This window comes from Chiloscyllium punctatum, chromosome 9, assembly GCF_047496795.1.
Source record: "Chiloscyllium punctatum isolate Juve2018m chromosome 9, sChiPun1.3, whole genome shotgun sequence".
In the NCBI taxonomy this organism is placed as follows: domain Eukaryota; kingdom Metazoa; phylum Chordata; class Chondrichthyes; order Orectolobiformes; family Hemiscylliidae; genus Chiloscyllium; species Chiloscyllium punctatum.
Genome location: NC_092747.1, coordinates 58,045,919 through 58,072,899, shown reverse-complemented (window position 1 = coordinate 58,072,899; position 26,981 = coordinate 58,045,919). Strand labels below are relative to the sequence as shown.

At 39.6% G+C, this 26,981-nt stretch overlaps 1 protein-coding gene across 1 annotated transcript in view; it reads left to right on the top strand.

The window, feature by feature from the left end:
* Positions 1-24,630, top strand: part of slc9a2 (solute carrier family 9 member 2) — a 91,607-nt gene extending 66,977 nt beyond the window's left edge. The window contains exons 7-12 of the mRNA XM_072577598.1: positions 736-806; positions 11,094-11,255; positions 12,333-12,429; positions 19,188-19,310; positions 20,750-20,837; positions 23,873-24,630. Coding sequence (XP_072433699.1) covers positions 736-806; positions 11,094-11,255; positions 12,333-12,429; positions 19,188-19,310; positions 20,750-20,837; positions 23,873-24,249 — 918 coding nt within the window. The 3' untranslated portion in view covers positions 24,250-24,630. The remainder of the gene's footprint in view (positions 1-735; positions 807-11,093; positions 11,256-12,332; positions 12,430-19,187; positions 19,311-20,749; positions 20,838-23,872) is intronic.
* The last annotated feature ends 2,351 nt before the right edge of the window (positions 24,631-26,981 follow it).

Genomic DNA, 26,981 nt, shown 5'->3' with positions numbered 1-26,981 from the left:
AATATAAGATTCTTTGGGGACTTGAAGGGTAAATGCAGAAAAGTTGTTTCCCTTGTGGTAGAGTCTAGGACCAGAGGCATAATCTCTGAGTAAGAGCTCGCGCATTTAAAACAAAGATGATGAAGAAGGTGGAGAATCTCTGGAATTCATCTCTGCAGAGGGCTGCCAAGGCTGAGTCTTTAAGTATATTCAAGGCTGAAATAGATTTATTAATCAGTAAGGAAATCGTGAATTATGGGGCAAAGGCAGGAAAATAAATTTGAGGATTATCAGATTAGCGATGATGTCATTGAGTGGTGGAACAAGCTCAATGGGCTGAATAGCCTACTTCTGTTTCTATATCATCTCTTATGACCTTGTTTCTATTACATGATCCTAATATTTCCCACACCATCTGCTGCTGACATCCTCATTTCTTTCACTGTCTTGAAACCTGATAACATTTTCCAGCTTTCTCAAAATCCATTCTATTCTCCACGGACTCCTGAAATAATATATTGAAGTCTGAAATTTGGTGAAATCTAAAGAAAGTATTTCATTGAGAAATGAAAACCTGTTTAAGACCAATATTGCTGCCATTGATTACATGCTAAGTGGAACATCTCATCTTTCAGAAGTTTCATGATCTCAGACCTGGTCATCTCAGCATAGAAAACTGATTATTTTTGACCTTGAAATTCTTGGTGGAAAATCTAAAAGCAGAAAATACATCTAAAATGTCTTTTTTGTGTCTAGTTTTTTGACCATCTGTTGGCTGGGGTTGAGGATATCTGTGGACAGTGGAGTCACTACTACTGGAGAGACAAGTATGAATTTGTTTTGCATCTAAGTTTTAGTAATAAATTTAAATGTCTCTGATTAGTTACTCATTGGGCATCCTGGAAGCCTAATCAGTTAGTTTGGTAACAAAATAAATGGTAAGTTTTTGTAAGACTGACGTTGATTAATTGTTGGCCAGTGTGTGTTACCAAATCCAACTGCAAATTATAAACACAATATGTTTGTGCCTCTGGTGATGTCCATGAGTCACGATGTACCTTATCCCATCTTCCAATCCCTTGGATGTCAAGTCAACCGATTTGACCCATGGTGTATATTTTCCTCCACCCAATAGTCAGGTAGACCACACAAACTCTGATATGCATAACCCTTTGTATGTACAGGAAAGTTAAACTTATAATGATTGATGCTATCTCTGCCTTGTAACTTGTGATTCAATGCCAGCTCTGTTCAGTTACAGCCACTTTCCAACAGACATCTAAGTTTGTGCAAACTGCACAAAAAGATTCCCTAATTATCAAAAAATGTGGAATTAATATTTTGCATAGTTTTTTTAAAAACATAAATACACTTGGAGTTTTCCCATGTACAAAGTGGTCCAGCACCTTTCTTTTCACTGTCTTCAATAATTAGAGAATGTGATTGCTTGAGCAAGCCATGTTTCTTCGCTCAGACATTTAATGTCATGGTTGTCAAATTAGAGTTCAGTTAATCACCAGTGCAGGAATAACTTTCCCTCTAAACTCAGACTAACTGTGATTGTGAGGAAGGAGCCATCTCATTTGTTTTTGTTTTAAAGAAAAAAACATTTATTCTTGAAATGCTATTTTTGTTTTGTTAGCAAAAACCCAACTAAGTGCAGGTGCTTTGGTACCTCTGTTCTTATGAACACAGGGTACTATGCCACATTGTTGTTGGCCAGAAGTTAATAATTAATGTTGGAGTTAGATAAATGATATGGGTTCTTCAGTGAACTTTGTTCTGTACCTTACCTTAGAGCCTTAAAGGGATTTTATGGCTGGATGAAAAGTGAACATTTTCAACTGGTTTTCAAGTTTGATACATCAATTTGATACATCAGGTCATCAAATAGAAAGATTATTTTACTTCTCATTTGAGGTAATCACTTAAGTTGAATAACTGAATCTCAAAAGTTAAATTCACCGTTTTCACAGATTTGCTTTTCAATTCTTTTGATGGTCTACAGAACCTGAATATTAAAACTGAATCCCTCAAGGAGTTATTAATGAATTTATCATCTAGTTTTAGAACTGACCATTTCAGCACTGGGTATTAAAAGGGTTTGCATTGTTGCTCTTTTCATGGGATGTGGGCATTGCTGGCAAACCAGTGTCTGATGTCCATCCCTAATTGTGCTCTAGAAGATGGTGATGAGTCATTGGATTGACCTGCTGTAGTCCATCTGGTGCAGCAATGCCCTCTGTATTGTTAGAAAGGGAGTTCCAGTTTTGACCCAGTGACAGAGAAAGAAAAGAAATATAATTGTGAATCAGAATGATGTGATTCAAAGGTGAGTTTGCAGGTGATATTCCTTCCAGTGACAAGGGATGACTATTGGTGTCTTAATGAGGGAGTTTTCTGAAGTCAAAATTGAAGATTCCATAAACCAGTATAACTTGTAATATTGATTATTGTAGCCAGCTTTGAAACAGGTTTATGAATGTTTGAATTGCCAAAGAAAAGAAAAATGAAATGAATGTTTCCAAAGTGAATATCAGATCTACCTTTTTTTTTAACTACAGACAGGGAATCTTTCAAATTAGAATCATGTTAAACTTCTTGCACACTGCATCTGGCAGTATAGTATTACAATGTCTCATTTAAAATAATTACATAATTGATTATGTCTTCAAGGCTCTTCAGAGAATTTCCGTAATAGGAAGGACAAAAGTAGCCTTTCCCTCTATGGGTTTTGTAGGCTTTGTTAGCTGTTTAAAACAGGCACCACATGATATAAGTGAACAAGAGCCCAAAACAGAAAATGACAACATGATTGCTAATGTCATTGGTTCCTAAGCAGTTTGTGTTATGTTAAGAAGGCCACACTAAAAATGATAATCTTTCAGAAAGTAAACACCCCTAAAGAGTAGGGTATTCTGAAGCAATACTTGTGTGAATGATCTATCTCCGCCTCCTCAGTGATCCCCAGCATTACAGATACTAGTCTTCAACCAATTCGATTCACTTCACGTGAAATAAAGAAATGGTTGGAGACACTCAACACTGCAAAGGCTATGGCCCTAACAACACTCTGGCAATAGTACTGAAGACTTATGTTCCAGAATGTGCCACTCCCCTAGCCAAGCTGTTCCAAGCTGTACAGTTATAGCACTGGCATCTACTCGACAATGTGTAAAATTGCCCAGGTATGTTCTGTACATAAAAAGCAGGATAAATCCAACCAGAAAATTTCCAACCTATCAGCCTAATCTCAGTCACCAGTAAAGTGATGGAAGTTGTCATTAATAGTGCTATCAAGCAGGCACCTGCTCAGTGATACCCAGTGGCCAGGGCCACTTAGCTTCTGACCTCATTACAGCCTTGGTTCAAAAATGGACAAAAGAGGTGAATTCCAGAGGTGGGATGAGAGTGATAGTCCTTGACATCAAGGCCACATCAAAGAGCCCTGGCAAAACTGGACTCAGTAGGTATCAAGGACAAACTGTCCAATTATTGGAGTCATACCTGGCACATTGGAAGTTGGTCGGGGTTATTAGTTGTCAGTCATCTCAGCCCCAGGACATCTCTGCAGGAGTTTCTCAAGGTAATGTCCTAGCCCCAACCATCTTCAGCTGCTTCCTTGTATCATCTGGTCAGGAGTGGGGATGTTTGCTGATGATTGCATAATGTTCAGCACCATTTGTGACTTCTCAGATACTGAAGCAGTCCATGTTCAATTGCAACAAGATCTGGACAATATCCAGACTTGGACTGACAAGTGGCAAATAACATAAACACCACAAATGCCAGGTGGTAATCACCTCTAATAAGGGATAATCTAACCACCATCCCTTGACATAATAATCCTCCACTATCAACATCCTGAGGTTACCATTGACCAGGAACTCTACTGGACTCATCACACAAACACACTGGCCACAACAACATGTCAGAGGCTAGGAATACTACAGTGAGTAACTCACCTCCTGACTCTCTAAAGCTTATCCACCATCCACAAGACACAAGTCAGGAATGTGATGGAATACTCCCCACTTGCCGGGAAGGGTTCAGTTCCAACAATACTGAAGAAGCTTGATACCATCTGGAACCACTTGATTGGCACTACATCTACTAGTATCCGCTCCCTCCACCACTAACAGTCTTTTGCAGCAGTGTGTACAATCTACAAGATGCACTACAGTAATCCACCATTAGATCCTTCAAGAGCACTTTCTAAGTTCCTGACTGCTTCCATCTTGAAGAACAAGGGCAGCAGATATATGGGAACACCACGACCTTCAAGTTCTCCTCTAAGCCTCTCACCATCCTGACTTAGAAATATATTGCTATTAGTTCACTCTCGCTGGGTCAAAATTCTGGCATTATGGGTCAACCCACAGTAGATGGACTGCAGCAGTTCAAGAAGACAGCTCACCACCACCTTCTCAAGGTCAACTAGGGACAGGCAATAAATGCTGGCCAGCCAGTGATGCCCACATCCCAGAAATGAATTTTTAAAAAATCTATATGATGACCATTTTTTTACTATAAAGACAAAGTACTAGAGAAACTCAGCAGGTTGGTAGAGAAAGAGAGAGAAAGTGTTAACATTTCAAGCTCAATATGACTCTTTGCAACCTCTCTCTTCAATTTCAAAGTGATACATTTGGTACTGCAGAGAAATGTGGGGAGCAGCAAGTGGAACAGAATTGGAGGTTGGAGAGTGAGGGAAATTAGAAATAATAGATGTCATAGGACAAGAGGGAATAGTAATGGCAGAAGACTGTGTTAGTAGTAGAGCATGGGTCAGCTTTGCTTATAGCCCACAATGGGCTTCACTGGAACACTGTGTTGGAAATGTGAGCATGTTGATGTATTAAAATGGTCATGCTTGTGGACTGGGGGGCAAGTGTTCCACAAGGTGGTTATTGAGTGTGCGTTTAGTCTCCCTAAACGTAAAGGATACTGCATTGTGAGCAACAAATACAACAGACTAGTACAAGTAAATCACTGTCTCATCTGAAAGATGTGTTTGGGACGTTGGAAAATGAAGAGAGAGGAGATGAAAGGGCATGTTATACTTCTAGTGATTGCACAAGATGCCTTGGGAGGGGTGATGTGTACGAGTGATAGATGAGTGGACCAAGCTGTGTCATGGAAGGAATGATCTCTGTCATGAAGGGAATGAGTGCAGCAGAGGTTCATCAACCTGATACAAGGGATAGCAGGACTGTCATATGAGGAAAGATTGGTTCAACTGGGCCTGTATTGTTAGAGTTTAGAAGGATGGGGGACCTAATTGAAACGTATAAACTTCTAAGGACTGGACAGATTATATGGAGTTAGGATGCTTTCACTGTGTGGGGAGTCTATAACCAGGGGCCATGCTTTCAAGACATGGGGTAGACCATTTAGGACTGAGATGAAGAAAACTTCCTTCACTCAAAAGGGTACTAAACCTGTGGAACTCTCAGAGAAGACTGTGTGGAGGCTAAGTCATTGAATACATTCAAGAAAGAGAGAAACACCTAAAAAAAATTTTAAATGAAGAGGATTGGGGCATATGGGAAAAAGTGGGTGTATGGCATTGAGGTAGAGGGTCATATTAAATGATGGAATAGGTTTGAAGGGATGAATGGCCTACTCATGGTCTTGGTTTCTACGTTTCAAAATGTCGAGAGGAGAAGGAGGAAAGATGTACTTGGTGGTGGTATACTCCTGAAATTGGTGGAGAATAATCCTTTGAATACAGAATCTGGTGGGGCAGAAAGTGAAGACAATGAGAATTTTATTGCATCCCTCAGGAAGGAGTGAGGGAACTGTGGGGGTCAAAGTTGAGGACCTTGTCCAGTACAATTATTGGGTGTGGGACTCTCATCAGGAAGAAATGTCACATTGGAGCCACCACTCTGGAAAGTAGGACTATTGGAATAAACGAGGCAGTGAGAATGGGAGATCTCTAATCACCCTCACCCTCTAACCTGCTTCCAGTCTGTTCCACTTTCGCTGTCTTTCACCATGCCTCTCCCTAACAATTTTTGGTTCTCCAGTATAAGTCCCAGCAATTTTCCATCTGTCCCTTTTCCATTTTGAGGAAGAGTCATATTTGAATCAAATGTTAGCTCTGTTTCTCTCTTCATAAATCCTGCCTCACTGTTTGGATTCTTGAGTACTGTTTGTATTTTCAGATGTCCAGTACCTGCCATTTTCATTTCTCTGTAAACCCGCATTTGACGTGTTTTTCCTTCATTAATCTTCGAGTGAAGGAAATGATAAACACAGTATCATCAACCAACATCAAAGATGTGCTGGCTGGGTGGATTAGTCATGGAAAATGCAGTGTTACAGGAATAGGTTAGGGGGTGGGTCTGAGAGGGTTGCTCTTCAAAGGGTCAGTGTGGACTCAATGGACCGACTGGTCTGCTTCCACACTGTAGGGATTCTATGATTTCTATGATCAGTGCTTGACTTGCTCTTGTATCTCGCAATATCTTTGTTGTTTCACTATTTTGAGTAGATGAATAAGGCATTAACTCTTCATGTGAAAAATATATTACAGCCTCCAAAGGTCTGATTGTTTTCATCGATAATTAAGCAAAGATTTACTTGACTGACCTGAGTTATCTCTCCCTTTCTAGGTGGTTCAGAGGGAACACACCAATTGCACTGCTATATTTTTAACACCCATTTCCTTGTTGCATCCTTTTCTGAGGATTCCTTCGGCATTTCCACTAGAAATGTACAGCATGGAAACAGACTCTTCGATCCAACTCATCCATACAGACCAAATATCCTAAATTAATCTAGTCCCATTTGCCAGCACTTGGCCCATATCCCTTTGAACCCTTCCTATTCATATACCCATCCAGATGCCTTTTAAATGTTGTAATTGTACCAGCCTCTACACTTCCTCTGGCAGCTCATTCCATATATGCACCATCCTTTGCATGAAAAAGTTGCCCCTCTGGTCCTTTTAAATTTTTCCCCTCTCACCCTAATCCTATGCCCTCTAGTTCTGCACTCCCGCAAACCAGGGGAAAAAAAACCTTGTCTATTTACCCTATCTGTGCCCCTCATGATTTTATAAACCTCAATAAATCACCCCTCAGCCTCCGATGCTCCAGGGAAAACCGCTTCAGCCTATTCAGTTTCTCCTTATAGTTCAAACCCTACAACCCTGGCAACATCCTTGTAAATCTTTTCTGAATCCTGTCAAGTTTTACAACATCTTTCCTATAGGAGGGAGACCAGAATTGCACGCAGTATTCCAAAAGTGGCTTAACCAATGTCCTGCACAGCCGCAACAAGACCTCCCAACTTCTATACTCAATATTCTGACCAGTAAAGGAAAGCATACCAAACGTTGCCTTCACTCTCCTATTTAGCTGAGATTCCACTTTCAAGGAACTATTCAGTACGATTCCCTTTTAAGTTTCAGCAGTCATATTCAGTATTATTACATAAAAGCATGTTATTTTATTTCCATCTCTTATAGGCTGCACCCTTTCTTGGTATTGTTTTTGCATCCTCCTGTTTGTTTTCTTAAAACTAATAGCATTTTCCCCCAAATTTGCTTTTCCTCCAATTTCATTGTGGATTCTCATCTGACCATTTCCCCAAGTGTAACTGTTTGTGTGAGATATCCTGGATAGCTCCCAGAATGTTGCGTCTTTGACCTTTGATACTTGACTTTTGCCTACATATATCTTAAGGGGTCACTGGATTACTATTTCAGAATTCTTCAATAAGCATGATTCCACTCTCATTACAAAAAGAATTCTCTAACTTTAATTATTAAAACCACTGACCTAATGACATTTCTTTTTCTCTTGCAAATTTGACAAAAGTCTCTTTAGCTTCCTAAGGTGATAGTGCAGTGGTATTGTGTGGTATAATTATTGGGAGGCTATGGTCTAATTACGTTGTTGCTAGACTATTAATCCTGAGACTCGGGTAATGTTCTGGAGAACTGGGATTGAATCGCACCATGGCGGAGAAAAGCTTGGAATTAAAAGCCTAATGATGACCATGTAACCACTGTCATGTTTTGGGGAAAATCTGCTGTCCTTCCCCGGTCTAGCCTTCATGTGATTCCAGACACACAACAGTGTGGTTGACTTCCAACTGCCCTCTAAAATAGCCAGGCTTGCCATTCAGTTGTACCCACCACTATGCAATTGCAACAAAGACATTCAACTGGATGGATCTCTTGGCATCGACCTAGGCACTGGAAACAACAACGGCAACAAAATCTCTGTTGACTCTATTAGGTCCTCCTCACTAACATCTGGGGGCTAGCACCAAAGCTGTCAAGCAACAAAGACTAGTCAAGCAACAGGCTGACATTGTTTGGAAGGTATGATTCCATGAGTATGACTATGTCCCAGACACCACCATCTCCATCCTTGGGTATGTCCTGTCCCACTGGCAGATCAGTCCCAACAGAGGTGCTGGCACTGTGTTATAGTGTCAGGAGGGAGTTGCCCTGGGAGTTGTCAAAATTGACTGTGGACATCATGAAATCAAGTTAAATATGAGCAAAGAATCATTGCACATACTCTCTCGACCGATGAATCAGTACTCCCTCCATGTTGAACACATTTTGGAGGAAGCACTGAGGATGGTAAGGGTGCAGAATGTACTTTGGCAGTGGGTTTCAATGTCCACCACCAACAGTGGCTTTGCAGCAGCAGTATCGATGAAACTGGTCATGTCTTAAAGCACACAGTTGCTAGACTGGGCCTACGGTAGGTGGTGAAGTAAACAACAAGAGGGATTTATCTACTTGACCTCATCCTTACCGATGCTGCTGCAGATGTATCTGTTCATACCAGTATCAGAAAGTGGAGAAAAGGTCCTGCCTTCACATTGAGAATACCTTGCATCATGTGTGGTATTATCACCTTACTGAATGGTACAGGCTTTGAACAGATCCAGCATCTCAGGACTGGGCATCCATGAGGTTCTGTGGGCCATCGACAGCAGCAGAATCATACTCCAACGCAATCTTCAATATCATGGCTTGGCATATCTTCCATTCAACCATTATCATTAAGTCAGGGAATCAACACTGGTTCAATGAAGAATGCCAGACCAGATCTAAAAATGGTGTCAACCTGGTGAAGCTACAAAATAGATTTGTGTGCTAAACAAAAGCTGCAAGTGACAGAGCTCAGTGATTTCACAACCAATGGTTCAGATAAAAGGTCTGAAGTCCTGCCACACCCAGCCATGAATGGTGCTGGACAATTGAACAACTCACCAGAGGAAGAGGTGCTACAAATATACCCATCCTCGAAGATAGGATAGTCCAGTGCATCAGTGCAAAAGATAAAACTGAAGCATTTGCAACAATCTTCAGACAGAGTTAAAAATCTCACAACACCAGGTTATAGTCCAACAGGTTTATATGGAAGCACTAGCTTTCAGAGTGCTGCTCAACCACCTGACGAAGGAGCGACGCTCCGAAAGCTAGTGCTTCCAATTAAACCTGTTGGACTATAACCTGGTGTTGTGTGATTTTTAATTTTGTACACCCCAGTCCAACACCACCATCTCCAAATCTTCAGACAGAAGTGCCGAGTGAATGATCCATCTCTGACTCTTCCAGATGCCCCAACATCACAGCTACCAATCTTCAGCCACTTTGAGGCATTTCACATGATATCAAGAAATGATTGGAGGCATTGGGTATTGCAAAGGTTATGGACTCTGACAACATTCTGAGGCAATAGTACTGAAGACTTGTGCTCCAGAACTTGCCACACCCTTAGCTAAGCTTTTCCAGTACAGCTTCAACACAGGCAACTACCTTACAATGTAGAAAATTGTCCCGCTATGTTCTATACACACAAAAAACAAGACAAATCTGACCCTGTCTACTTTTGATCATGAGTAAAGTGATGGAAGGGTTTGCCAGCATTGTTGGGGATAGGATTAAAGTTTTCTTTATGCTGCTTGTGCCACAAACTTCCTCAATTATCATTTTATTTTATGTATATGTATTCTTTGGGCTTTTTTCTTTTGTATAATAGACTTGTGTTCTTAAGTTAAAAGGACATTGGCAGCCTCCGGTAAATGTGTACAGTGTCTGACCATAATGGCAACCAAACTGTAAAAATAAAACTTAATTGCTACCAAGCCAGCTTTCACTGTGGAAATTGATTTGTCCAGTGTTAGTGTCAACTGCAATCATAAAACAGAGTCTCTTGGCAGATTGGATTTCCATTGGATTTAACAGGATGTGACATCTTTATATAAAGAAATGAATGAAATATTACTGCTAACTTTACTCTTTAATTTCTTGCTTAACTAACTTTTACTCTATGCTTCTTCCTGCCTCTCCCAAAGAGAGACAAAGACAGATTAACTCACTGACTCTTTTCCTTAGACTACGGAAACAGTTTAAGACTTCTTTTCCATTCTGGTTGGAAGGTTTCTTTCCTCCTCTCAGCCTGGGGAGGTCTAGGAACTAACAAATAGTCCTTCTACTGGTATGACTTCTGTACCTCTGCATTTATCCTGTTAGTGGCCCCTGACCAACTGTTTGTAGATGATTAAAACACAACCTAGTAAACATTCAACAATTAGTTTCCCACATGCTGATCAAATCATTCTGCTTAGTTCGCGTTCTTTCTTTGAAATGATGATTGAACTCATTGTTCAAAAATTATTTTCTATTTTTTTAAACAAAAGTCACCTTTTATAAAACTAAACCCAAAATTCTACCTACTTTTGCTTTAAGTAACAAATCCCCAAATGATGAGAATATGTTATAACCCTTTATCACAATACCTATGTTCTTAAACGTGCAGGAGAAGCCAATGATACCACTCTTAAATTGATTGATTGTGTGAAAAAAGCTGTGTAGTCTTTAGAATATTTTGTGCAGAAACATTCTACTCTGAAAGCTCCACTGCCCTGTTTTGTGCTTTTTTTTTTACAAATTCACTCTGAAAGATATGTAGTTTGGTGAAAAGGGCAGTCTGTGGTAACATAGAAGACAATAAGGGGAGATTTTTTTTGATGTAGATCTATTATACAAATATGTCCAACTGATTCCTTCTAGGATATATTGCAGTTCGTTATTCTTCAACTTCTGCACTAAAAAAAATCTCTGGCTTTATTTTCAGGGCCAAGAAGTTCAATCGTAACTATTTGTCAAAGCTTTTGATCAGGGATAAAGAGCCAAAGTCTGGTATTGTTGCTCTTTATAAGAAGCTGGAATTGAAACAGGCGATTGAGTTGGCTGAATCTGGACAACTCAGTAAAGTGTCGTCATCTGCTTCCCTGCTGTAAGTAAAATGTTGCTTTCATGTTGGTTAATAAGTTGCATCAAAACTTCCTAAACAGGAACAGGGGAATTAGAAATAGACATTGTCTTGAACATTTTGGATTTGATGTGGTCATGGCTCAAGCTGTGTGCAAATTCAGTGAATGAATAGCAGTGGCACTGGAGAATGCACATTAAAAGCACTACATGTTTTAAAACAGATATCTAATGAAAAGGTACAGGGTTGATCAGTTAGTTCTAAGTTCGAATGTTAGGAGTTTTGAGTCTTAGGGTGGAAGTATTAAAATCCTCAATTTCAGAACTTTTATTTTTCATTACATTCACATTCCGTTTATTTTCACTTGCACTCCTTGTCTACATCTCTGAAACCCACATCTAAACCTTTGTTAGTTCTAGACTTGATTATTCTGATTAGATTTCTGTTATCTATCTGTCAAGTCGGGGTTTGCTGAAACATCGATGACTGACTATGTTTGATTCACCCCAAGATCCATTTACATATTTTGTCCAGAGTACCTGGTCAAGCAAGCTTTATCATTTTTTTTAATGATCTGTTTGCAATTCACTTCATCTTCTCCCAATCTTCTTCAGCCTACCAAGTTTCCTAGGTCCCTACACAGCTCATCAGTCTCATTCAATTTCTGGCTTCTTAAACATTTTTGACTTTATTCATATCAATGACAATGGTGCTTTTAGCTACCATGATCTTGAGCTTTAGATTTCCCTCCCTGTACCTGAGGCTGTAAGACAGGTGCAGAGGGAAGCCATTTGACCCATTTGAGTCAGTTCTGCCGCTCAACAAGATCATGGCTGATCTGATGCTTAACTTCACTTTCCTGTCTTTTCCCATAACCTGATACCTCTGTTTTGTTTTTGAATTTCATCACAATGCTTCTTAAAAGCTTATGTTTCATCAAAGCAATGGTCATCCAGCCTAATAGCTCCATGTGTACGTTGGTGTTAAGTTTTGCTCCATAACTCCCTGTAAAGGCCTTCATACGTCTTTACATTTAAAACACTGTATAAATGCAAGTTATTTTTGTTTGGTTTTGATATGTCTTTATTTTTAAATTTGCAGAAATAAGAAGCCACAAAAAATAAACAATGTCTCCCCTGATGAGCTGAAGAAAATCAAAGATATCTTGGCTAAAAATTTATATCAGATAAGACAGAGGGTAAGATGGACAAACTCCAATGGCTTACTGAACATTAAATGAAATATCTTTAAAATTCAGATCCAACAATAAATCTCATGCTCTCCCACTGAGATATTATCAGAGACCTGTGGCAAAAACTTAATTTTTTAACTGCTGAGGGTTGTTAAAATGTGGGGATTTTGTCAGTGTTCTTGTTTTATGGGAAGCATAATTAGATATTTAAGTCAATGTTACCCTGCTACATCCCAAAAACCTATGTTCTTTCTATATTCCATAATACTAATGACGCAACAATTATTTAAATTATTTCCATGATCTTTCTCACTGAATACAACACAATCTTGCAGTAAAACTACCAAATTTTCATTACATTTGGACAATGCTGGACATTATTGTATTGATTCCCCACTGATGTCTGAAGGAAGCCAGACATTTTCTTCTTGACTTCCTGCATTTCTTGATGGCTGGGAAAAGAAAATCTAGAATTTTACTTGCTATGAAGTAAAATTATCTCCAAGTAAGGCTGCTAAGTGACTAAATGACTTGGAGAAGGTATGGTTCCTGTGTTTTTACTGCTCCAGTCCTTTTAGTTTAAGAATAGTCTAAAGTAAAATTTAACTTATTCCAGGGCATCCTAAAAACAGTTTTGGCCTTCATATTACAATTCAGTCATAATATCAATAGATACCAGAAAACCTATCAATTTAAGAATACCAGAAAACCTATCAATTTATGTCCCAGTGACGTTTTAATTTCTGGTCGGGTAAAAGCAATTCTTTGCTATTTCAGAGAATGTGTTTTATTTCAGTGTATTGCATTCATTAAACAAAGCCTCTCTTTCATCAAACCCCCGCCCACACCCTTGAAATTCACTTCTGCAATTCAAGCCTCTTCCCTTTCGAAGACTCCAGCACTGTAGTTCTTTACTTTCAACCTCTTGGGTATTAATGGCACTCATCCACAGATTCAAGCAACAAACACATCGACCTGGACCCAATATACCGGCCACTACAGTGGACAGCTCGAACTGACAACCGGAAGCGGCAGAGACAGGCCACTATAAATACCGGAGAAAACAGCACAGAAGCGCTTCACAGGAGGCTCCCAAGCACTGAGGATGTCACCTAGACAGGGGACGAAACGTTTGCAAGACAAATTCCCAGCTCGGCGAACAGAACCACAACAACGAGCACCCGAGCTACAAATCTTCTACCAAACTATGATCTTGGGTATTAAGCCCAGTATTTGAGTTTTGTAGTAGAGATTTTCCAGGGCAAATTTGATATGCAGTTCACAAGAGAAAAAAAAAACTAAAGAAAATATCTAATAACCTAGATAATGAGAATTCACAACATGATTGCACACACAACCTGTGCAATCATTATTGATTGTTAAGGCAATTTAAACAAAAACAAGTTTTAATCGTCCAAATATAAATGCTAGCAGTTCAAACCATATTGCATATGCTTGGAATTTTGAAAACCCTGGCATGTTACTTGTTTAAGGTTATGCTTGAGGTGCTAGGCCCTGACTGACAATTGATTTCAATCTCTTCCATGGAGCTAGAATAAAATGAGTGGTGCATCAAGGACGGAGAAAATAAGTATTTAAGAGAAACCTAAAATATCGGGGAGGAGTGGGGAGAGGAAATGAAAAGAAGACCGGTAGATAGAATTAGGAAGAAGAACAAAATAGAGGAATGGGTATCCTAATGACTACCCTAAGTAAGCTGTTCACACTCAGAAAGGAGAGATTGAGGGAGTATATAGTTCAAGGCAATGTGGGAATTTGGTCCAGTAGGATCTATTATAGGTTACTTGCAGATTGAAGGTTTATATAAAAAAAAGTATTTGCAGATTACAAATGAAAAGACCAGTAGGAAATATTTAGAAGTCAAATTAAGAACTAAGTTATTAAAATAGAGATATAGGGCCAGGTGATGTACTGTATCTGCATGATGTGGGAGCTGTTGGACTCCATTGTGGTTCATCGTGACCACATCTGTGGCAAGTGTTGGTAGCTTGAAGAACTCTGGTTCAGAGTTGATGAACTGGTGTCAGAGCTTTGAAAACTATGATACATCAGGGTGTGGGGAGAGTTAGCTGGACACTGTGTTGCGGGAAGCTGTCACACCTCTCAGAATAACTACCTCAAATTCGATCAGGGAGCACTCCTGCAAGAGGCAAGTAGAGGAATCCAGGAGGTTGTGCTGAAGGATCCTCAGCCCTTGAACTTGTCCAATAGGTTTGAGATTCTTGCTCTCTATGTGGATGAGAATTGGGGTTGTAGGGAGGATGAGCAAACCGAACATAGCACTTTGGTACAGGGAGCCATTCAAGAGAGGGCAGAAAAAGAAAAATGTAGTTGTAATTGGAGATAGTTTAGTCAGGGGGAACAGACACCATTCTCGGTGAACAGAATTGTGTGTCTCAAAGGCTGTGTTGCCTGCTCGGGTTCAGGATATCTCATCTGGGCTGCAGAGGAACTTGGAGTGGGAGGGTAAGGATCCAGTTGTTGAGGTTCACGTAGATACCAACGATATAGGTTAGAAAGAGGAAAAGGGTTCTGCTCAGAGAATGAGTGGCTGGGGGCGACATTTTAAAAAGCAGACCGAGAAGATGATCTCTGGACTACCCTCCCCATGAGCAAATAGACAGAAGGTCGACAAGATTAAAGAGGACAGTGCTTGACTCCAAGATTGGTGCGGGAGAAACCGGTTTGAATTCATGAGACATTTTCATCAGTATAGGGGAAGCAGGGAGCTGCTCGAGTGAATGGATTCTGCCTGAATCATGCTGGGACCAGAATCCCGGTGAATTGCATTACCGGGCCTGTGGATAGGACTTTAAATTAAATAGTGTGTAGGAGTGGGGGGAGGGATCAGGATTCGGATGCATGGAACATTTAGGAAAACAGGAGGCAGGAGGGCTTAGCAGAGGTTATTAAAGATTCCAGAGCAAGTAATAGGACATACATCCCTGAACCTTTCCATACTCTAACTTCAGGCACAGCAGATAAGGGGACAACAATGAGGACAGCGTCAACACAAGACTGAGGATGCTGTACTTAAATGCATGCAGTATAAGAAACAAGGGAAAAAAAGCTTGTAACAAGGCAACCGTAGCTGACTAGGGAAGTCAAGGTCAACATAAAAGCTAAAAAAAAAAGCATTCAGTGTGGTGAAGATTAGTGGGAAGCTGGAAGATTATGAAGCCCATGGGAGACTGACTAGCAAGGTTAGATCTCATGGAATACAGGGAGAACTAGCCATTTGGATACAGAACTGGCTCAAAGGTAGAAGACAGAGAGGGTAGTGGTGGAGGGTTGTTTTTCAGACTGGAGGCCTGTGACCAGTGGAGTGTCACAAGGATCGGTGCTGGGCCCTCTACTTTTTGTCATTTACATAAATGATTTGGATGCGAGCATAAGGGGTACAGCTAGTAAGTTTGCAGATGATACCAAAATTGGAGGTGTAGTGGACAGCGGAGAGGGTCCACTACAACAGGATCTGGACCAGATTGGCCAATGGGCTGAGAAGTGGCAGATGGAGTTTAATTCAGAAAAACGCGAGGTGCTGCATTTTGGGAAAGCAAATCTTAGCAGGACTTATACACTTAATGGTAAGGTCCTAGGGAGTGTTGCTGAACAAAGAGACCTTAGCATGCAGGTTCATAGCTCCTTGAAAGTGGAGTCGCAGGTAGATAGGATAGTGAAGAAGGCGTTTGGTATGCTTTCATTTATTGGTCAGAGTATTGAGTACAGGAGTTGGGCGGTCATGTTGCGGCTGTACAGGACATTGGTTAGGCCACTGTTGGAATATTGCGTGCAGTTCTCGTCTCCTTCCTATCGGAAAGATGTTGTCAAACTTGAAAGGGTTCAGAAAAGATTTACAAGGATGTTGCCAGGGTTGGAGGATCTGAGCTACAGGGAGAGGCTGAACAGGCTGGGGCTGTTTTCCCTGGAGCGCCGGAGGCTGAGGGGTGACCTTATAGAGGTTTACAAAATTATGAGGGGCATGGATAGGATAAATGGACAAAGTCTTTTCCCTGGGGTCAGGGAGTCCAGAACTAGAGGGCATAGGTTTAGAGTGAGAGTGGAAAGATATAAAAGATACCTAAGGGACAACTTTTTCACGCAGAGGGTGGTACGTGTATGGAATGAGCTGCCATAGGAAGTGGTGGAGGCTGGTACAATTGCAACATTGAAGAGGCATTTGGATGGGTATATGAATAGGAAGGGTTTGGAGGGATATGGGCCGGGTGCTGGCAGGTGAGACTAGATTGTGTTGGGATATCTGGTCGGCATGGACGGGTTGGACTGAAGGGTCTGTTTCCATGCTATACATCTCTATGACTCTAATAGTGGAGAAGAACTATAAAAGGGGTAGAAAATGAATTATGAAGCTACCTAGTAATGTAAAAGAACATTGCAGGAGTTTTAAGTTACATAAAGGATAAGAGAAAGGCAAGAGTGGACATTGGACTGCTGGAAAATGAGGCTGGAGAAGTAGAAATGGGGAGCAAAGAAATGATGGAGGAACTAAATATGAGTCTTCACAATGGAAGGCACCAATAGCATATCAGAACTTCAAGAGAGTCAGAGGCCAGACATGAATCTCATGGCCATTACTAAGGAGAAGATGCTGGGGAAGCTACAAGGTCTGAAAGTGGATGAATCACCCAGACCAGATGGACTGCACCCAAAGGTTCTGAAGGAGATAGTGAAGGCATTGGTGGTAATCTTTCAAGAGTTACTGGAGTCCGAGAGGATCCCAGAGGAGTAGAAAATGGCTAACATAACATTCCTTTTTAAGAGAAGAAGGAGAAGGCAGGAAATTATGGGCCAGTCATTTGGAATGTTGTAAAGTACATTATTAAGGATGAGATTGCAGAGTACTTGGAAGCGCATGGTACGTCGGGTGCCTCAGCACGGCTTCATCGGGGAGGTCATGCCTGACAAATCTGTTTAGAATGCTTTGTGGTAATAAGCAAGTTACATAAATGAAGCCAGTGGATGTGATCTATTTTGATTTCCAGAAGGCCTTTGACAAGGTGCCACACATGGAAGCTAAATAAGACAAGAACCCATGATTTTCGGGGCAAGATACTGGCACATATAGAGGATTGGCTGACTGGCAGAAGGCAGAGAGTGGTGACCAAGGGGTCTTTTTCAGGATGGCAGATGGTGACGAATGGAGTTTCACAGGGGCCAGTGTTGGGACCACAGCTTAATTTATTACAGAATACTGAGAGGCCTGAATAGAGTGGATGTGAACAAGATGTTTCCACTTGTAGGAGACACAAGCCCCAAAGTGCACAGGCTTGGAGTGGAGACATGACCCTTTGGAGGAGGAATTTCTCCAGCCAGAGGTGATGAATATATGGAACTCATTGGCGCAGAAGGACTGTGGAATCCAACTTATTGAGTGTACTTAAGACAGAGATAGGTTCTTAATAATTGGTAAGGGAATTAAGGGTTGTGAAGAAAAAGTGGGAGAATGGAGTTGAGAAGCACTTAAGCCACGATCAAATCGTGGAGCAGACTCAATGGGATGAATGGCCTCATTCTCCTCCTATATCTTATGATCTAATACTTTTATTTTTGGCTGAAACTTGTTAGTCCACCGAGTGGAATATGTAGCTGACTTTTATCTGTGGAAACTGTGGCTCAGTTGTGTTATTCCACTAGATAAATTAAGCTGCATGTATCATTATTACAGTCAAATGTGGGGGGTGGGGAATAAATTCCTCCCCTTTCATTCCGGAGATTGTAATGACACCGTTTGAATTTTCAAAAAGATGTGTTTTTCCCAATTTGGTTATATATTTAATCGTGCACAGACTTATGATGAAACAAGCCTCTTCAGTTAGCAGGAAGTGAGCTTGTTATTGTGACTCACTCGTTTAAAAGTATAAACAGTGTTAAAAGGTTAAATCTATCTGAATCCTGAGTGTGAGAGAAAGAGAAACACTAGCATCTAAGAAAACTGAACAATTTTTAGGGAGAGTTGGATGAAAGTTGAAGTCAATAAGTTAAAATAATTATATGTTCTAATGTTGGTCTTGAAGCTTAATGAGTTTGCAGCCAAGCTGAATATCTTCTGGAGATGGTTACTTTTAGCTGACAATTAGTTATTTTCCAGGGTGGTGGTATTGCATTTGAAATTTATTTTATATGTAGGTATGGTGGCTTCTGCAGCCATTTTAAAACCACATCCTGACTCATTTAAAGGTGTTTGCTTCCAAGTAATTTCCTGGTATTAATCCTTGATGGAATTAAAACTTAATAGCTCGTGTATTATAATTTCAAGATGCTGTGGGTGATAGAGATTTAAACCCTATTAAATCATTGAAAGATTAGCACTTCTTTTCTATAGTTCAAAGTGCACATCTTGAAAAGAGACAATTCGTGGAAAAAATGCTGAGCAATTTTTAAAAAATATAGCTAAATATGGCTTATGTGTATCAGCTTGAAATGCCTCACAAAGTTGAATTTCACAACGTGTTCTTCTAGCTGAAAATATAAGTTTTGCCTACAATGCATGAAAATTAGTATATTTTCTGTAAAAAAAAAATGTAATCTTGTATCAACATTTCCTGAATGCAGCTCATGAAAGAATTACAGCAGTGCTGAAAGGATGGAGTGTGTTGAGCTTGCTGCTGCCCTGTCATCCACTGCTCCCTGTACTTGAAACATTTTAGACAAACACTTTTTCTTCTAGTATTTGCATTGATGAATATTTGAGTTCATATACTATTAAAATTGTTTAAACACAGACACCATCATACAACAGGCACAGTCTGCCAAGAGACACCAATGAGAATCAGGTTAAAGAAATCCTAATACGACGACACGGGAGTCTACGGGAAAGTATGCGGAAAACAACAAGAGCCAAACAGGTAATTCCCGAAACTTTCCACAGCTTTGTTCATTATCCTGGCACTGCATGTAGAACGTGAATGTATTAGATTGAACTGTCTGGTATGATTGGTATTATTTCAGAAACTGTATGATACTAGTACTAGTTTTGGCATGTGGTAGTCTAAATATTGAGCAGTTTAACAAAGTAAGCACAATGTATGGTTTTGGAATCTATACATTTATAATCTTTTGGTAGAGGAAAAGAGTGCTCAAGTGAACATAAGCAATTTATCCAAGTGCGAATGACAATCTATGTGGGGAGAAATGAGGGGATATTAGCAGGAAGTATGTAGGAGGCAAGATTAAAAACATTTCTTGCTCTCATTTTTGAAAAAAAGAACATTATTCATCTGATTCAACCTCAAATTCAGTATAGGGGAGATTTTATTTGCTGTAACGTTTACAAGGGAGAGCCCCTGCTACGTTACCTTACTCTTAGGGTTTTGGCTTAACAAATAAACTTCAGGATGGATGTTTTCAAATTTAAATTTCAAGTTTCAATTGGTTCCCCCTTGTTCTGCCAGCAGATACAATTAGAGATGAGTGAAAGGAGAAAATTCCAGTTTCAACCTTCCTTCCTTTCTCTCAATACCATTAAGATGGCGGCTGAGAAGCAGTGTTGAGTTTGAGCTCCTGAGCTCGTTAGCTTCCATCTGCTTTCTTTTTTGTCTCTTCTTTCTTTTTGCTTTTACCATTTCTTTCTTTCCCTTTTGTTTAAAGTATTTTGCTTTGGTGAGGCATTAGTGACAGTTCCTGCCCAAGCAAGTTCCATGAGTCAGTTGGGGCACAAGTAGTTACAGAATGGGCAGCAGCAAGCTCCTCTCCTCCTGACACTCCAGGCTGTGGCTTAGCTGGGTGCCTGCATGGAGATAAGACTTCAATAGGACTTTCATATCTGGACATTTTTTCATTTCTTTTGGCTTTGTTTTCTTTATTTCTGCATTGTTTTTATTCCAGTTTTGTCATGGCGGTGGTGCCAGTTATGTCAGTGGAGGTGAGTTGGCATGGAAGAGTGGCACCTTTTTGTTCTGGGGGCCACCTGGTGAAAGGGACTGTTATCTGGCTGTCAGGCCTACGGCCTGTGACTCAACACTTAACAAGGACTGTACAGCTGGACACTTCCTTTATTTCTTCATTTTTCTGCCTTTACGTTCGATGTTTTGGTTTATTTTTCTGTATTTTGAGAAGGTGCTGGAGAGTGGCGACACTATACAACACTTCACTCTATTTTCTAACAAGATACACGTTACAATGAATAAACCAAATCAAACCATACACTGAATGTTGATTATTTTTTAAAGTAACACCAGAGTTTGTTTCTTTTTTTTTGACAAAATCAAATTGTTTGGCAAGTATGAACTTGTGCTGTGAGGCTGCCTGGTTGTGGACGTTCACATGTTCCTCTCTTTGTCCACAGTCGGATGCTGTAAAGAATAGTCCATTTTCACAGCCTCAAAATGCCAGGACTACTACTCGGCCCAGAAAAAAAAACGTTGCTTTCACAGGTAATATTTGCTGCATTGCAATAAGCTATTTTCAGCGTTGTGTCTTTATTTTGCAATAGAGAAACCAGCATCTGCAGTGACAGAATAGAGATAGTAGAGAAGTAGAATTTGTTGTCACTGGAATTTAAAGGAGAACTAATTACAATTGGGGGGAAAAAATTTTTTTTTAAACATTCATACCTACAAGCAGTATTTGCCATCAGGTATATGCACTCACAGGACTGATGAATAATTTGATAAGGTCATTTTTCTGTGGATGACCATACTATGTGGCAGCCTCTGAAAAAAACTAGAATTTTAGTCAAGCAAAGGGACAAGCAGTTTATGGATATGGTACCACTTTGGTTTCCATCATCTGCCCCTTACCTCAGAAAAACAATATGTTAAAAGGTCAGAAATTCTTTTGATAAATTTACACTTTCTCAAGGGCAATTAAGGTTGGATAAGAATTTTGGACTTGGCAGTGACATTCACATTCCCATGAAAGAATTTAAAACCGGGAAATGAGGTTTTGAAGTGAATGAGAAAGTTTTATAATCAATACCAAACTTGATTCACAGATGAGATGTGAAAGGGAGAAATGATGCTGAGCAAAATGAAGACTCTGTCAGTTTTGAGGTCTTGAGAATGAATGAGTCTTTTTCTTGCAGCATTGGCACCAAAAGGGATGCCTCGTTAACACAGTTTGAGATACATATGTATGACCTGATGGACAACCTCATGGGTGAAAGGTGACCAAAAGCTGGGTGCTGAAGGTTGAATTAATAGTGTATTTGTTACAAGGTTCTGTTTACACAGTTGCTCATTCAAGTTGTGGGAGAAGTTACTGCAGTCAAGCTGGAGCCAGGGAGATTCAATTAGTAACAAGTAGCTGATTGGTCTGTAGAGTGTTGACCAGTTGTCAATGACCAAAGGCAATATTTGACAGGGAGCTAGAAAAAGATGGTGAGGTGGTTGATTAAGGGTGGCATTGATTCAGTACTGAGATCTTACCTTCACTTGAAAGATCATGATATACAATCATTTGGGTACAGATGAGAAATAGCAAAGGTCACTTGTAGAAGTTATTTACAGGCCCCTTAACAGTAATTATACTATAAGATGCAGTAAAAAGCAAATTGAGCATGTTAGAAATATATTGTAGTAATAATAATAATGGGTGACTTTAATCTACATGACAATTGAGAGAATTGAATTGGCAGAGACAGCCTGGAAAATTAGTTTGTAGCATTCTGGGACAATTTCTTAGAGCAGCACATTCTAGAGTCAATTGAGGAGTAGTTAGTTCTGGACCTGGTAATGTGCAATGAGTAGGATTCATCAAGAAGTTCCTGGTAGAGAAGTCTCTAAGTGAAGGTGATCACAACACGATTGAACTGATGTTCACTCTGAAAACAAGTGTGAGTGCATGACTAGTGTTTGAAAACTAAGTAAAATTAACTATGATGCTATGAAGGCTGAGCTGAATAAGGTGAAATGGAAAGCTAGCTTAAAAGGTAGGTCAGTCTAGTTCCTGTGGCAGACATCTGAGGGCACACTGAATAAATCTCAGTAAAGATTTATCCCAGTGAGAAGATTGCACCATCTGTAGCTCAATAATTAAGGACAGTATTAAATTGAAAGAAATACTGTAAAAATCTGCAAAGATTAATGGTATGTGAGAAGATTGGGCAAATTTGAAGAACTAGCAAAGAATAACGAAAATGGCAGTAAAAAAGCAGAAAAAAAGAGTATGTGAGGAAATTAGCTAATGATATAAAAATGGTAAGAATTTCTACACTTATTTGAATTTTAAAAAAGTAACAGAAACTACTAAAGCTCCTTTGAGTGAGTCAGGGGAAATAATAATGCAAAACAAAGAAAGGGAAATTGCCTGAAGTTATCAAGTACACAAGAGAGCAAGCGTCTCTGTGAAGGTTATGTACAAGCAACAATAGAATGCAGAGATTTTCATACAAAAACAGTTACATAGACTGTCAAATAGCACCTAAACAGTTAATACTGTTAAACCAATCAACTCAGTACCTGAGTGTGCACAAGCATCAAGGGCATGGTCAGAACTCTGTCAAGTTACTGCATTTTAAACTTTTACCAATCTGAGCCCCGACTATTGTGCTCAGCTATCACATGATACTGATGAGGTTAGGCCACATACCTTTACACATGCACGCACTCAACTGGTGACTTATAAAAATCATGAGAGCCCTTAGTGGCTGCTGTATCTTGCTTCTCTCAATTGAATTTTGGATTTTTCCCTTCAAAGGTGGTTTGGTGGTCCCTGTCTGCTGTGATTCTGGTTTCTTATCAGGATTTGCTTTCCTTAATCTTCCTTTCAGTTGCTTGCAGGAGGAATTGTTCACAGTCTCTGGCTTATTCATTAAAAGCCACTGATCGCAGCACCTGATTGGAAATAAATTTCCTCAGGCTTGTTCTGGCTATTTTCCTGTAGAAGGAAGAACAGCTTGTTCCTTTTTGGTGGTTCAGTGCTTTCTGACCAAATGTTCACAACCGCAAGCAGCTCAGCTACCTGAGAGCCGATCTTAGCTGCTGGCACGTAGAAGGCCTTGATCATTGACACCCGATCACCATTCCCCACACTAATCTTGCCAATCCAAATCTCCCTTCGCATATATGCCCTGATCCATCTTGACTGTTGTAACCTCTTCCCATTACTTGAACAAGTATCAGTTCAAAAACCTGCACCTTTCGATTAGTGTCATGTAACTTGCTTTTTAAAAGTGCAGTAATCTTCTCCACAATCCTTGGTTTATATAACAGTCCTCTACCCATTTCAGTCCACAATCTTAAATACACAATTTGAAAAAAATCTGTTTAAACAGTAACCACTGGATAGGCCAATTATTTATTATGCAAAATTCAGACTATTATATGATTCATTGCTGTTTCTTAAATGCACTCTCCAAATACAATTTTTTAAATAAAGAATACTTCAGTCTAAAATCACTCTATTCTAATAACGTAATTTTAAAATCAATTTTTAAATGATTGAGAAAATTTCTCTTTCTTATCTTCAGTGGGAGAAGACAGCAATTTAGAAACTGATTCCTTGCAGTTAGATAATCTTTCGCAATCCAAATTGAGACCATCACCTCGTCATCAAGAGGCATGCGGAATGGAGTGGAAGAATGAAGTTCACAGGGAGAACGATAGAAGTCAAAAGCCTAATTCTTTTGGCTATGATGGTGGCGGAGTAGGCAGCGGAAATGATAGCAGAAGAAGACCTGCACTCAAAAAGCCAAGGACAACATCTGATAATCTGGAACATCATTATAATGAACACAGAAGAAGTAGGCAAGGATTTGTGGAATTTTCACCAGATAACTGGAGAGCTGAAAGTGCATGTGAGGAAGACCCTGAAGTTAATGATCCTTTGATAAGAAAACCAAAGTGATTTCACAGAAAGGTGACATATGTACATCCTGTTCACCAGACCTCCAGAAATCAAATCAGTTATTTGCATTAAGTAATTTAACATTAATTAAAAGAAATTCATGGAGTCTTTCAGAATTAAGTGGCCATGGACTTTTGCTCCTAAATTAATCCGAATTTTTTTTGTCAAGACAGCCTCCATCTTTGTGTACTTGTTGACACTACTAATTATTCAAATAGCGTAGGATGCTTTGCAAGCACCAATAAAAATGTGGTCTGGGCATGTCTTCACCCATTTGGTGAGTTTTACTTTGTCGAACTGGTCCTTGTTAATGGTTTTAATTTTCAAATGAAATGTTGCTTTTTAACAAATAAAGAAATAAAGATTTGAATTTATATAGCATTGCTTATGATCTCTGGGCATTCAAAAGTGCTTTACAGCCAACGAGGTATTTTTAAACTAGTTACTATAGTTATGTCGGAAATACTGCAGCCATTTTGCCCAAAGCAAGGTCCTATAATTAGCAAAGTGATGATGACTATGCTATTTTTATTCATGTTAATTGAATAACAAATATCAGACAGAATATTGTGACAGCAACTTTTTAGAGGGACAAAAGTTTTGGCACATTTTTAACATCTGTGAGAAAGCAGGGCTATAAATCAATGTTTCAACAAGAAGACACCATCTCCAACAGTGCACCAATCTCTCAGTGCTGCACTGGAGAGGTAGCCTGGATTTTTGGTACATGGGTTTTTAAGTGGGATATAAATCCAGAGTCTTTAATTTGGAGAGAAGGACTTCTGGTTGAATCAATGTTGACTATGAAGTTGTTGGCATGAGGAAATGAAGGATAATTTGATCTCTTTTTAATACAAACACACTAATTAATTATCCATCTGGAATCCTCCAGCAATATTATGACCATTATCTTCTCACATACTTTGTGTATCTCTACTTTGCTCAACTAGGATTCGTTCCTCAATTTAAATTCCTTCCAGCATCCTATTCAGTACTTTACAATCCAATTGCATAGAAGTGTGCTAGGCTTTGAATGCACGCCTCAGCATTAATCCCTTAAATCAAGTCACATCCAAATGTATCATTTGGACTTGGTGGGAGAAGATCTTTGGACCTTCAAGAAGTAACAGCTAACACTGAGGTCTCCCTCACAGACTTTGTTACAAAAACTACCAAGCCAAATGTAACTTGTACGTAATGTCATTCTGACCAACCATTATCTTGCTGAAGGTAACAGGCTGTTCTCCGTCTACCAAGTTGCTTTCCTCCACTGTGCGAGATCAGCCAGATGCTGTGCATCAGCCAGGAAGAGGATGGTGGCATCAAATTATTGTGGGTAAATCACCATAAGCTTCCTTTTTAATTTGGCTACTTATTAAGAAATCTCTCAATCAAATACTGAAACATTTATTTAAAAGTTATTGTGTGTAGCATCAAAGTAAGATCCCTCAAGTAAGCAAGTTAAGCAGCACAACTTAATTCATCTATTACCTGATTTAAAGGTGGAATTTAGCTACAATTCCAACCAACAGTGTCGATCCGTCTTTGTCCAGGCTTTGATCCTTGTGAAGTGTTTTTTGAAGTTCTGCTGATGAAATTTCTGATGTTGAATTCTTAGTTTTTTGTCCTTCAGGTCCATGGTTATTGGTGATTTTAGATTCTTTAATCCAAAATATTGATTACATTTCTGGCCATTGAGTCTGCAGCTTGCTTCCTTATCAGAAGTAACTCTTCTGTTCCTTTTACATTCAGCCTTAACTGTCTGTTTGAAGACCCAACCTATTTTGAATTAACTTCTTAAATTCTTCCACAGGGCAGTCATTTGTCCTAGTGACATAAATCATCAACCTGGTGTCGAATAGTTTCGTTTATGTACCCTTACCACCTCCTTTGCTTCCCAGGCATGGCTAATTGTTTTCAATCCCCTATATAAAGCTTATTTCAGACAAAGTTATTACTGATCCCTTTGTGTCTAGCAGTTTATTCTTTCAATCCACACACAGTTATTAAAGTTCTGATGTTTATAAAATCACAAAATCTACAAGATGGAATTTCCAACTGGATGAAGGCTATTGAGAATCCATTGTGCAACATAGTGTCAGCAGTGGACATCATTTCATCGTACAACGAACAGTGGAAGTTGCTCGTGCAGACTGACAGCAACTGAAAGATGAATTTTTAAGATCATTGCAAGACTCCACAAGGCCAAATCTAGTTGTCGGTAAAAAGCATTTCAAAACTGGTAGGACACATGCAGAAGCAAGTATGAGCTACAGACTTAATGTGATCTGAGCAACACTTGGACAGTTATAAATTGTATTAGGTGTAGATGATCTCAGAGGGAGGTTCAATCTGACAGCAGATGGCCATTGAAGGTTCCGTGTATGAAGTTGAAATCCCTAGTGGATATGCACATGATTTTGTCCCATCAATTTACAGGTCCGATGTACAATTCTTTTATCATGCACCATTTTGATTAAATGGAAGCAGGGACAAAGAGACTGACAGGTTGTGTATTTACAGTATTATCCTGGATGAGTCCAACTGTCTGCAGTTTAAGTAAATGTTACTTTGTAATAGATTGCCTATGTTTAAGAAAACATTTACTTTTCTTTTACAACCTAATTTCCTCCAGCTGTTACATCTAGTTTGCTCAGGCTTTCAAACCACCCCATTGTCACTATAATTCTGGCCTTATGACATTTGCAGTCTGTGACCTCCGATTGCTTTGC